General features: G+C 47.9%; 2 protein-coding genes across 2 annotated transcripts; one reads left to right on the forward strand and one right to left on the reverse strand.

The window, feature by feature from the left end:
- The first annotated feature begins 5,790 nt into the window (after positions 1-5,790).
- LOC138926504 (uncharacterized) lies at positions 5,791-6,708 on the forward strand. Its single transcript, XM_070280894.1, has one exon. It carries the CDS (start codon positions 5,791-5,793, stop codon positions 6,706-6,708), a length of 918 nt encoding a protein of 305 aa, XP_070136995.1.
- A 5,640-nt stretch (positions 6,709-12,348) lies between these two features.
- Positions 12,349-13,970, reverse strand: LOC138926506 (uncharacterized). The gene is made up of 3 exons (XM_070280895.1): positions 13,965-13,970; positions 12,636-12,931; positions 12,349-12,544 (listed from the first exon to the last, which is right to left on the reverse strand). The coding sequence occupies exons 1-3, from the start codon at positions 13,968-13,970 to the stop codon at positions 12,349-12,351; spliced, it is 498 nt and encodes a 165-aa protein (XP_070136996.1).
- Between the last annotated feature and the right edge of the window lie 168 nt (positions 13,971-14,138).

Below are 14,138 nucleotides of genomic sequence, written 5' to 3' on the forward strand. Positions count from 1 at the left end.
CGGTCCAACAGTATAGGACAGACGCGGCCCCTGGCATTTGTGGCAGAACAGCGGTGGCCATTTCGGACAACAACAAGGCACCGCACAGTTCTAGCCGAGGGAGCGACACCGTTTTAACTGGGGCCTCTCGAGTCTTTGCAGTCAGCAGGGTCACTATTAACGTGGACCCAACCTCGACACGAACGTAAATTGCTGCGCCGTACGCCTTCTGTGAAGCGTCGCAGAACCCGTGGGTTTCGACCTTTAGGTGTGGTCGGAACGCGACCCACCGAGGAACACGAATCTGATCGAGCACCGAGTAATTCTTTAGGAAGTCAACCCATCGCTGACAGAAATCTTGAGGGAGGGCGTTGTCCCACCCTAGATCCAGAAGCCAAATGTCTTGCATGAACATTTTTGCCCGAACGTAAAATGCCGGATAATTTGGCTTGCCTGCGGATACTTCGACTCTTCGTCGTAAGCGAGCTGTTGCAGCGCACGGATCGCCAGGAACGGGGCATAATTGAAACTGAAGGTGACCGTTTTCAACTCGTAGTCGCGGATATCCCCATCGGGACTGCGAAACAAAATACGTTGGAGCGGACCCTTTGCTTGGGGTCTACCCAAATTTGCCGATACATCATTCGATGTCGGCGTTGAAGACAAACCTAAAGTATCGCCACTTTAGGATTTGAATCGTCAGGTCGGATTGTAAGACCGGGCCCGCGTAAGAATGTGGCTCAGACTGGTCCCGTTTGCGGACGGGCTCGAAGCATTGAAGACCACCCGCCAAGGTCATGCTTTCGGGCTTGAAGACGGCATGATGTGGAAGATAGTAGGTAGCGGAATTGCTTGCGGGAGAGACCTCGGTCATGTGGCCTAAGTCGATGTACTCCTGAATTACCGAGTCATAGCGGTCCTTAAGGGGCGGGTCCCTTTTCAGGCGCTTCTCATTACGCAGGAACTGAGCAAGGGCAAAGGACCGTGAAGCCGCTAGCCCGGAACCCTTCTGCCCGGAGTCGCGTAAGGGGAGCGTCACAACGTACTTGCCACACTCGTCTCTTTTCGTCGTCTGGACAAAATTGTGCTCGCAAACTGAATCCGATTCCGAACTTATCTGTGTGGGCACATCTTCCACCTCCCAGAATTTGGTGAGGAGCTGATCCATTGAGTCACCGAGGCTGGGGGCCATTCGTGTGGAAAAAACCGACACGCTGCGGGGATTGGCTGGAGATAATGGGCCTGTCAGCACCCATCCAAAAATGGTCTCCTGACCGAGAAGCGACCCGCATATGTTAGCCTTGGCATTACCGAGGAGAATGGACGGAAGAATGTCAGCTCCTATTAACACATCGACTTGGGAGCTCTCAAAGAAGTTGGGGTCCGCCAGGGGAATGTCGGGCAGCCCCTTGAGACGATCTCGCGGAATCGGGTATGATGGCAGATTTCCTGCCAACTGCGGAAGAACGTAGGCCGCAGTCTCTAATTGTAGCCCGGGTCTAGACGGCGACCGAATGGAGAAATGGCACAATTTTGTGGTCTGATGGCGCGGAAATGGTCTGATTAAGGCCGGAAACTTGGGCTTGAATCGTCTTGAAGGGTGGTTTGACGAGGTTGAACAGTCGTTCCGTTATGAAGGTCGCTTCGGACCCTGAGTTTATCAGTGTTCGTGCCTGGAAGCTGCACCCCAAATGGCACACGTTGATAAGGGCCGTGCCTAGTAGGACGGCTCCTGACCCGGAAGCGAAACACACCTGCACATCCGACTGATCCTCTGAGCCGTTTGTGCTTCTGGCAGTCTGTGCGGGTCGAGCCCTTGCTGTCGTAGGCGGACTTGGAGCGGTGGCGAACGGATTGCCGCGGTGCAGAAGGGTGTGGTGTCGGCTGTGACATGTGAAGCAGGAATGGGCGCTCGTGCAGTCTCGTTGCTGGTGCCCTCGGGCAAAACAGTTCAAACATAGCTGCTTCCTTTTAATGTAGTCCGAGCGCCCATTTACGTCCATTTTCAAGAACCGCGGACATAAGCGAATGGGGTGGTTCTCCCTCGAACAGAGATTGCAACCCGTGGGGCCCGGAACCACTCGAGTCTCGTATGAATGGAGCCTTCGAGCAGGAGCAGTAGGAGTTCCCGACCTTGGCGGAAGTTGCCCGGAGCCACTAGGCCTGACGTCGTCGATTGCTTCCAGAGTGCGATGGCGCTCTGTCAGGAAGTTGTCTAATTCCTTCCATGTTGGAATTTCGGTCTTATTATGAACGGATTGCTCCCACATGGAAAGTGTGACTTTGGGGAGCTTTGACGAAATCATAAACACCAGGAGGCAGTCCCAAGCCTCAACATTGATGGCGGACATTGCTAGGGCTGTCAGACAACTCTGAATGGTGGCTTGCAGCTCCTTCAGCGCGACCCCGGACTCTTGAGAAATAGCCTGGATGTTGAAAAGGATTTTCAACTGGCTATTGACCAATAGCTTGACAGAGCCTCATTCGTCAAAGGTTTGTTGAGATTCCAGGCGGATGTTGCCTGATGCGGAGTAGAAGCGGCGCTAAGAAAATGACGGAACGGAAAATGGACAAGTACCGGAAAATTCGTGCTCGTTCGGAAAAAAAATTGATGACTGTCTATATACATATGTATATTTCGATCAGTATGGCTCGTACGTAAATATTGAATTCCTGGACTTGACCTTGGTTAGGATTTAACACAAAAAAAAAACTAAATAACTAATTTTTGCCTAATTGTCGGATTTAATTATTATGGAGTTGGAAGGGAGGAGTTGAAAATCTTAATTTTGAATAAATTGAGGTTAATTATCACGAAGCTGGAATGGTGGAATTGAAACCGCGGCTCGATTCAGACAGAAGGTTGACAATTAAATTATTTAATTATAATTTTTCGATAATTAAATTTTCGACTATAATTATTGAGTGGCCGGAAAGGTGAATGGCCCTGGAATAGAACCTGGCAAAAAAAAGAAGGGTGTAACAAAGTTTCAAGACGATAGCTTTAAAACTGAGAGACTAGTTTGCGTAGAAACAGACAGACGGACAGACAGACGGACATGCTTATATGACCTCAGGAGGTGATCCTGATCAAAAATTTATATACTTTATAGGGTCGGAGATGTCTCCTTCACTGCGTTTCACAAGCACTGCGTTTTGGACAAAATTATAATACCCTCTGCAAGGGTATAAAAATCTTCCTTTAAATATCGCGCTATTGAAGCGGCGGTGAACTTGCGGACAGGTTTCGGAAAGGAGAACTTGGTGAGGTGGAACTTGGCTCCACAAATGCTCCAAAATATCAAAAAAATAATTTCTAAAAGAAACGCTGGGGTATTCAAGTGTTTCCTATAAGCGGTTAGGGTTTTTCGTGGCCTTAATAATAGTAAAACCAGTATTGACAAAGGGTTTTAAACAAAGGCTAGAAATAACATCGTCGAAGTCCCTCTATGGTTTTTGAATGTAATTGGTCTCCATGAGCAGTCTTAATGAAAGTCGGTACAAGGCGTGGAACCAAAATTTTCCAGCATTGGAAATTTTGGTATCCTCTGCATGTTCGGATCGCTTGGGGCTACATTGCACTATGGAGAATTTGGCCATTTTTGTGGTATTAAATATTTTTATCAAACATCAATTTATCAGTTTTTTTATGCAATTATATAGCTTCGTAAAACTCAATACCAAGAATGATAATTATCAGTAAGTGCTATCGATTGTTAAAGTGAGCTGTGGACACCAATAATATAGGACACCAGTAATATAGGTTTTTATAATGTTTAGTGTATTATAATGCTTCCATTTGTGTGATTGCTTAAGGGGGGACATCTGAGTAGAGTTTTGAAAAAATCAGAAATTTTTTTTTTCGCTAAAAAAAATTTTTTTGGGTCTTTAAAATAACATTTCATAAGATAGAGTGCGGCCAAAGTGTCTAAGTGTCGAAATTTTCCATTCTGCGTCGATGCCTTACAGGTATGTCCCACAGTACTTTAAACTTTAAACGCGATTTTCTCGAAACCACTTTTTTTGAGTTGGCCGAACACGTAACTCGAACAACTCTTAACCTATCGATCTAAAATTTTGACAGTATACTCAGAATACATATGTCTATCGACACACGTATCGACACGTAGTGTCGAAATTTTCCATTCTGCGGCGATGCCTCACAGGTATATCCCACAGTACTTAAGGATGTAGTCTCATGTTCCGGCCTACTTTTTAGTAAAAAATTTTTTTTGGAATAAATGCGATCGGTCCAATTTTCACATATGCAATTTTCATTTTTATAGGCATCATAAACTATTTGAAAATATTTTGTTTAATTTATTCTTGTGTAGTTTAATACACTTTATAGCATGCCAAAGTATGCATATAAAAAAAAAATTAGGTCCCTGGCGCAGGTGATTTCGACTGCTAGAGTCATCCGAAACAAAAAATTAGAATAGATTATTGTTTTGTAAGCTTATGGCTCTGTCCCGTACTAGAATGAAATACTTTCATCAATAAACAACAAAATGGCGAACTGACAAAAAAAAAAATTTTTAAAAATTTAAAAAACTTATCTTAAATTAATGATACAAAAAAAACTAATCATTAAAAATAAATGATTCTAGTACGGGACAGAGGTGTTACTTTTTAGAACAACATATCCAAATTTCAGCTAGATCGGTACCATAGAATTTTGTGAATCACCTGCGCCGCACACAAAAATGTCGTTCCGAGAAAAACGCGTTTAAAGTTTAGACGCTACCGAGAAACTCATACTTTTCGGTGTAGGCGCGCTACGATTATGGGCTGTATCTCTGTCATTATTTGATATTTTTATTTGAAACTTTCGCCGTTGAGATACAGAAACTAACCAAACTTGATTTTTTGTTCTAGATAAAAAATTACGGACGTTAGGTGTTCGGCCATGGACCCCCTTTAAAAAAATAGGGCCCACGAATAAGGGCTGCAGGGCCGGCATTTTGTTTTCGATTTATTAAAAAAAAAATTGTATTGTGTAGTTTAAATATAATATAATAAAACCTCAGTTACGAATTTTCGATTAATTGTTTTTATTTGGCCAAAAAAAATTCCAGAAAATCTTTTTTTTTTCGCCTGTTACTCAGATGTCCCCCCTTAACACGAATTCATGCAAAGAAATCTCAATAGAGTTCTTGGGAAATATTTGTAAAAAACTCCCAAGGTAAATTGAAAATAAAGGAGAAGTCTTATTGACCCACCAAATATAAGGTTATGACCCACCAAGAAAAGACTCTTGCGGATAAAGGCAGAGGTGAGGCGTCGCGTCCCTAGCAGCCACAGGATAGCAGACACAGCAGCCACAAAAACGAGAAAGCGTCGGAAAATTGGATACAGTGTGACGTTTGCGAAAGGTGGTATCATTTCGAGTGTGCAGGCGTAGACGACATTGAGAGCAAGGATTGAAGTTGCGATTGCTGTCTTGCGGGTTGCAGCCACGGCACGGCAAAGCGATAGCCATCGATACGCTAATCAGTATAGCCGGCAACGGAGAGAACATGTGCGGGAAGGCAATCCGGACATGAACAAGAACCATCTATTGTTAAAGATGGAGAAAAGACCATCTCATGCAGATGAACCCCGCTGACGTAGCGGTTGCTGGGATGTTTCGAGCCACAGATTCACCTACGATTTTTGTGGTATGACAAAGGCAGCGACAAATAGATTAGCTGCGCGCCGTTTATAGTGTACATTGTTCGAGACAAGATCGCGGAAGCCCACCAAGAAGATTTCCCATTGGCCTTAAACGCCATCCAAAGGGTGCACTACGTTGACGACTTCATCGATAGCATGAGGAACGAACATAAGTCCATCCAGATCACCAGACAAGTAATAGAAGTACATCACAGAGGCGGATTCGAGATCCGTATTTGGTCGTCGAATTCGGAAGAAGTACTTAAAAGCTTGCAGGATAATGGCAACGTTGGAAGCCAAAAGCCCGTGGATTTTTATTCAACAGAAAAGGACATACCCTGGGACCCACATAATGATATGTTCAAGTTTATCTTCAGATTTTCAAAGCTGACGCGTGAAGAGCTTGCGGAAAACGCAGTCCCTACCAAGCGAGAAGTACTACAAGTTCTGATGTGGATTCTCGATCCATTGGGATTTTTATCATGCCAGACGATTGGGCTAAAAATACACCTCCAGCACATATGGTGGCAAAATTTTGAATGGGATCAAGAGCTACCTGAAAGAATGCTAGAAGAATGGCGCCAATGGAAAACCATTTTGCAAGAGATAGGGACTATCGAGGTCCCTAGATGCTTTGCCCCAGCCACCTCGGAGCCAGGTCAAGTTGGACTCCACACATTTTTCGACGCCTGCGAGCAAGCGTATTCTGCAGTCTGCTACTTGCGTGGGGCAACGGATGACAAAGTCGTCATGTCGTTGGTTATACCGAAATCCAAGAGAGCACCTTTAAAACCACTATCGATTCCGCGTATAGAGCTGCAGGCAGCAGTTTTGGGAGCACGTTTAGACCACATGGTGATGAGCACACGCAACCTACGAATCGACAAAGCCACATACTGGTCGGACTCCAAGACAGTGTTGCAGTGGTTAACTATGGACCCCCGCAACTTTCATCAGTTCGTGATGTACAGAGTCGCCGAAATTCTGGAAACAACACTGGTCAAGCAATGGCGGTGGATTTCTTCAAAGCTGAACGTAGCAGATGGAGCTACCAAGGTCACCGGGCAAACCTAGCAAGAGACGTGGATAACGGGCCCGGAGTTCCTGAAGACCGATGCAAGCAACTGGCCAACATCCAAAAAGCAGGAGAGCATCATGGGTACTTCGGAGATACGGAAGCATGTGATGACGACGCATACGAGATCAGTGGTTACGTTTAACGCGCACGATTTCTCCAATTGGCGGCGATTATACGGCGAGTAGCGCTAGTACTCCTGTTCATTGATCGGCTGCAATCGAAATGGCTCATGTAAGCAAGGCAAAGATGCTGCTAAACAACCAATCTGAAGCCATCGTCTTCGCAGAAAAACTAAAATCGTTATCCGCGAGACCGGTGCTCCTCAAGGGAAGCAGATTGGCCGGATTAAACGCATACCTGGACAACAATGGAGTACTGCCAACCTCATAGTTAGAAGCTTCCACGAAAAGTATCACCATGTCGCTCATGAGACTTTAATAAACGGCATCCAAAATTCGTTTTATATCAGCCGGCTACGAGTACTGAATAAATTTGAACTTAACACATGCCAACGATGCAAGATTAATAGAGCAGTTCCCAGACCACCCCATATGGCACCGATCCCGAGGGCAAGAGTTGGAAACTTCGAGAGGCCGTTCACCTATACAGGCGTTGACTATTTTGGCCCGTAATTGGTGAACGGCCGGCGCAAATAGAAAGGTAGGTGGCTTTGTTCGCCTGTCAGACGCACATGGGTGGAGCATGGGAGAGACTCGTCCGGAGAACTAAAGGAATCTTGAAGAACATTTGCTCAAGTTGCTCTTTCAACGACGAGGGGCTGACATACGCATTGATGAAGGTACAATTTATTATCAACTCGCGATCTCTCACGTTCGTAAGTTTGGATTCCGAGGATGACGCCGACCTGACTCCAAACCACCTGCTGCTAGGATCAGCGAGCGAATATAAGCCGCTGCCCATAGAGAGGATGAATCTATGCGTTCGTATTAACCAGGCGCACCAAATGGCTTGAGAAGGTACCAATCACCATCGAAAGCACCTCGTAGTCGTAGATGAGCTTCTCCATAGGAACCTGTGGTTAAAAGGACGCGTAACTGATTACGTAGAGCTCATCTACGACAACGACGTGCTCATGGATGGCCAAGGATGGACAAGTTCGACGCGTGACCATCAAGACGCAGCATGGCGTTATGGAAAGATCAGCAACAAAGGTAGGAGTTCTGGACGTCGGCTTGGTGAATGGTAACTGACCACGTATCGGGATTAATTACGGGGGAGGGAATGTTACCGCCGTCATAGATTTAAGTTTATATTTGAATAATGAAAACGTTAAAATTAGGGTTGAATAATGTTTAAAGCTAGTTTTGAAAAATGCTAGATGTTAAGCTATTCGATATTTGTCAAATGGCGGAATATCGCTAGGTCAAGCTAGCTACGTGAGGGAAACGGACGAAGTTTTTTAGCGCGCGCCACACATCATTGATTTGAGTAAGAATAAAGGAATCGTGTAGCAACCTCGCCCCGATCCCAACATACACTTTAAAAGTTCCTCAAAATATTTTTTTGGTCGCACTATGTTATTGAAAGTTGTAATGAAATGACATTAGGAGCAGTAAAATGTTGATAGTAAATAAAAACAAGAAGGAAAGCTTACTTCGGCCGGAGCCGAAGTTGATATACCCTTGCAGTTAAAACCCGATATATATCGCAAAAATCGGATATAGTTGGCCGATCCTTATGAGAATATCATAATATAATCAATTCATTACAAAACAAAATCTAAAGAAAGTCCCAAGCTTCTATCTTCAAAAACACCAAACTGTTTTTACCAAATACCATTTCCGATCGTTCAGTTATATGGCAGCTATAAGATATAGTCGGCCGATCCTAATGAAATTTGTCGGGTCGGATCAACTGACCAAAAATAGAATCTGTACAAAGTTCCAAGTTTATATCTATCAAAACACGAAAGTTGGGTCATTTCCGATTGTTCAGCTATGTGGCAGCTATAGGATTTAGTCGACCGATCCTTATAAAATTTGGGATGTCGTATTATTTTGCCAAAAATCGCATTTTAACCAATCTTGCCATCTCAATTCTCTAGCTATAAAAACACCAATAATAATAATATAATTTCTGTTCGGTGAACTTGGAAATTACCGGAACCACTTCACACCGGCTGGCCAATATTAAATATGCCCTTTTTTGTCACCACACGATTTCACTGTTCACTTGCGGATTTTTTTTTTCTCTTTGCGGATTAATTGCACCGAAAAAAAATATATGTATGTGTGTATATATGTGGATGCATATATGCCTCGACGGTTGGCGAGCGAATGGATAACGGAGAGGCCAAAATTCGCGAGGAATATGGCGAGGCACACAAAACGGAGATGGATGGAAAATTTTGTAGTGTTTTTTTTTTGTTTTTTTTAGAAAAATTCAAGGTGCCATGGTGTCAGAAAACTCGGACTTGGAGTTGACACGTAGAAAAAACAACAAATCTTGCAGCAGTGTGAACGAAATTTAATGTTCGGACCACTGCTGAAAACCGGCAAAGAGACGGAGACGGTAAAAATGTCGTACTTATCTTTGACGGAACAATGCCTGGACTGCTGGTAGAAAATATCCAAAATATCCGTCTCGAAGGACCAAAAAGTTGTAAGGGGGCGTTGCTGCCGCAAAAGATCCCAGAAATGTATTGAAGTAAGAAGCCGGGGGCGTCTTTTCATAAATTCAGAAGGAACGCGTTCAGCTTTATTTGTCTGCTTACAGAGGATTTAAACTTAACTAGTACAAAAAAAAGACGATCGACGACAACCAACGAGTGAGAGAGTGCACAGAGGGGCGAGTGCGGATGCACTCAGCGCGGGTGCGCTCTTCAGCGCGGACGCACTCTTCAGCGCGGATGCGCTCTTATCCACAGCTTAACATTCCGCCCCCCTTGCAATCGCTCGGGTTGCAATAGGTCCCTCGTTGTTATGGCTGGTGACAGGCTCGGGGCACGACCCATCCAAAAACTGTGCACTGGGCCACTGGCAGCCCGTCCTGGATCTTCAGGAAGCCCGGTTGCATAATCCGCGGGTACATATTCGCGCCCAGGACGACGGGAGTTGGCGGATGACGGCCGGGCGCCAGACGAAACACTCCGTGTCCTGTCTCCCGCGCTCCGTGACCGGTGCTCCTCTTGGCGTGCCTTTCGCCGAGGACTTCCTTCCGAGCCCGCGGCTTCTCCACGAGGTGCAGCAGCGTGTTGTGATCCTGACCACACGTCTTACAGCCGTCACCCAGCCGATCCAGGATCCGTCGGAGTGCTCGTGGGCCAGGCAGCTCGAGAAATACCAGTTCACGAGAACCGCTCGGAGCCGCTTCTCGGCACTAAGGCGTAGGAAGCGCCGACACTTCTTCAAGGCGTGGATTCCATTGCAGACTCGGCAACGGTAGGATGGAATACCTCGAGTACATCTGCTCTCCAGCGATTGGGTGTTGCGTGGGCGTGGCGACATCGTGTTGGCTATGGCTGACGGAAATATGGTGAAGGAACACATAACATTATCAGAATCGGTGTGACGGAAGGTTCGGAACTACGGGCAGAGCTACGAGACAACACAATGGACAGGAACATTGGAGCGGAAGAAATGTTAATTACTGTGGGTAGGCGGACGCTTCCAACGGAAGAAGCACGACCTTAGAAAAGGGCCGCTTGACGAGCCCTCGCGCGGTGCGGATGTCGATCACGCGGACATGGCCATCGGATCCTGGATACACCGCGTCAACCCTGCCAAAACGCCACTCATTAGACGGAAGGTTGTCCTCCTTGATGACGACTATATCCCCAACGCGGAGATCCCTCGTAGGGGCTTGCCACTTATTCCTCTTATGGAACTCCTTGAGGTACTCTTCCTTCCATCGCAGCCGAAATTGCTGCTGAAGAGCCTTGAGGTGTTGCGAGCGATTAATGATGGAAGTGGTGTCCCCCTTTATCTTGGGCTCGACCGTGGCGAGAAGTGGGTTTCCCACAAGAAAGTGCCCGGGTGTAAGAGCCAACAGATCAGCAGGGTCTTCGGACATTGGCGCGAGTGGCCGCGAATTCAGGCCAACCAGGAGAGTAGCCAGCTCCTCAAAGGTGTATTTCCGCGTGGCGGTGGACTTGTAGAACAAGGTCTGTAAACTCTTGATGCCTGCTTCCCACAGGCCCCCCATGTGGGGAGCTCCCGGAGGAATGAAATGCCAGAGAAGCTGCTGGTGACTATAGGCACCGGTCACAGCCCCTTTTAGGCTCTGGAGAAAATCGGCCAGAAATTTCTCGGTCGTAAGGTCCGACGTAGGCTCTAAATGGATGGCCTTAGTGAAGAAGCACACAAACACCAACACATAACCCTTTGTGATGAGACAGGCTCTCCCCGTATAGTTTTTTATCTCGAAAGGACCGGCATAATCCACACAGGTGTACGTGAATGGGCGCTCTCCCTTGGGTAACTCTCCCATGAGTTGCGTCTGCAACTTCTTCTTGTGGATGACACATACCTTACAAGAATAGACGACGGACTTCCTCACCCTTGGAATCCAGAATTTGGCCCGGATCAGACGGATCATCAGCTGACCGTGCAGCGTGATGCGATGTGTAAATTGAACCAGGAGTCGAGACAGATGGCAGTCGTACGGAAGGATAATAGGGTGCCGTTAGTCATATTGGAGAAGATCAGAGTACGTGACCCGGCCGCAGGCTCTCATAAGGCCTTGCGAATCCACGAAGGGGTTCAGATTGTGAATCGGACTGGATGCCGATATTGGACGCTTTTCGCTGAAGCAGCCCATCTCAGAGACGAAGTGTCTGCGCTGAGTGACGGAAACTAGAAGACGTTTAGCCGACGAAACCTCATTAGCGGTCAGGTGCTCTTCAAACGAGGATCGAATCTTCCGCGTGCGCTGGATGAAGCGATTAACATAGGCAAGGACTCGTAATGCCTTGTCGAGTGTGGAAAAACGTTCAAGAAGATCTTCGGGGGGCGCCTTCGTGACATGGACCTTGAGTACTCGCTTCTCGAGTTCAGTCGCGGGGGCATCATTGCCATGAGTGGGCCAGTCGCTGCGAGACCTTTGCAGCCAGTCAGGACCGTGCCACCACTACTGGTTATCTGCAAGATCTTGGAGAATTCCGCCCCGGCTAGCGAGATTCGCAGGGTTCTGCTCGGAGCGGACATGTGCCCATTTCTGCACGTCGGTGAACTGGGTGATCTTGGTCACCCGGTTGACCACGAACGTTGTCCACTGGCACGCTGGCTTATGCAGCCATGCGAGGACAATAGTCGAGTCGGTCCAACAGTATAGGACAGACGCGGCCCCTGGCATTTGTGGCAGAACAGCGGTGGCCATTTCGGACAACAACAAGGCACCGCACAGTTCTAGCCGAGGGAGCGACACCGTTTTAACTGGGGCCTCTCGAGTCTTTGCAGTCAGCAGGGTCACTATTAACGTGGACCCAACCTCGACACGAACGTAAATTGCTGCGCCGTACGCCTTCTGTGAAGCGTCGCAGAACCCGTGGGTTTCGACCTTTAGGTGTGGTCGGAACGCGACCCACCGAGGAACACGAATCTGATCGAGCACCGAGTAATTCTTTAGGAAGTCAACCCATCGCTGACAGAAATCTTGAGGGAGGGCGTTGTCCCACCCTAGATCCAGAAGCCAAATGTCTTGCATGAACATTTTTGCCCGAACGTAAAATGCCGGATAATTTGGCTTGCCTGCGGATACTTCGACTCTTCGTCGTAAGCGAGCTGTTGCAGCGCACGGATCGCCAGGAACGGGGCATAATTGAAACTGAAGGTGACCGTTTTCAACTCGTAGTCGCGGATATCCCCATCGGGACTGCGAAACAAAATACGTTGGAGCGGACCCTTTGCTTGGGGTCTACCCAAATTTGCCGATACATCATTCGATGTCGGCGTTGAAGACAAACCTAAAGTATCGCCACTTTAGGATTTGAATCGTCAGGTCGGATTGTAAGACCGGGCCCGCGTAAGAATGTGGCTCAGACTGGTCCCGTTTGCGGACGGGCTCGAAGCATTGAAGACCACCCGCCAAGGTCATGCTTTCGGGCTTGAAGACGGCATGATGTGGAAGATAGTAGGTAGCGGAATTGCTTGCGGGAGAGACCTCGGTCATGTGGCCTAAGTCGATGTACTCCTGAATTACCGAGTCATAGCGGTCCTTAAGGGGCGGGTCCCTTTTCAGGCGCTTCTCATTACGCAGGAACTGAGCAAGGGCAAAGGACCGTGAAGCCGCTAGCCCGGAACCCTTCTGCCCGGAGTCGCGTAAGGGGAGCGTCACAACGTACTTGCCACACTCGTCTCTTTTCGTCGTCTGGACAAAATTGTGCTCGCAAACTGAATCCGATTCCGAACTTATCTGTGTGGGCACATCTTCCACCTCCCAGAATTTGGTGAGGAGCTGATCCATTGAGTCACCGAGGCTGGGGGCCATTCGTGTGGAAAAAACCGACACGCTGCGGGGATTGGCTGGAGATAATGGGCCTGTCAGCACCCATCCAAAAATGGTCTCCTGACCGAGAAGCGACCCGCATATGTTAGCCTTGGCATTACCGAGGAGAATGGACGGAAGAATGTCAGCTCCTATTAACACATCGACTTGGGAGCTCTCAAAGAAGTTGGGGTCCGCCAGGGGAATGTCGGGCAGCCCCTTGAGACGATCTCGCGGAATCGGGTATGATGGCAGATTTCCTGCCAACTGCGGAAGAACGTAGGCCGCAGTCTCTAATTGTAGCCCGGGTCTAGACGGCGACCGAATGGAGAAATGGCACAATTTTGTGGTCTGATGGCGCGGAAATGGTCTGATTAAGGCCGGAAACTTGGGCTTGAATCGTCTTGAAGGGTGGTTTGACGAGGTTGAACAGTCGTTCCGTTATGAAGGTCGCTTCGGACCCTGAGTTTATCAGTGTTCGTGCCTGGAAGCTGCACCCCAAATGGCACACGTTGATAAGGGCCGTGCCTAGTAGGGCGGCTCCTGACCCGGAAGCGAAACACACCTGCACATCCGACTGATCCTCTGAGCCGTTTGTGCTTCTGGCAGTCTGTGCGGGTCGAGCCCTTGCTGTCGTAGGCGGACTTGGAGCGGTGGCGAACGGATTGCCGCGGTGCAGAAGGGTGTGGTGTCGGCTGTGACATGTGAAGCAGGAATGGGCGCTCGTGCAGTCTCGTTGCTGGTGCCCTCGGGCAAAACAGTTCAAACATAGCTGCTTCCTTTTAATGTAGTCCGAGCGCCCATTTACGTCCATTTTCAAGAACCGCGGACATAAGCGAATGGGGTGGTTCTCCCTCGAACAGAGATTGCAACCCGTGGGGCCCGGAACCACTCGAGTCTCGTATGAATGGAGCCTTCGAGCAGGAGCAGTAGGAGTTCCCGACCTTGGCGGAAGTTGCCCGGAGCCACTAGGCCTGACGTC

Source organism: Drosophila bipectinata, chromosome XL (assembly GCF_030179905.1).
Source record: "Drosophila bipectinata strain 14024-0381.07 chromosome XL, DbipHiC1v2, whole genome shotgun sequence".
NCBI classification, from domain to species: Eukaryota; Metazoa; Arthropoda; class Insecta; order Diptera; family Drosophilidae; genus Drosophila; species Drosophila bipectinata.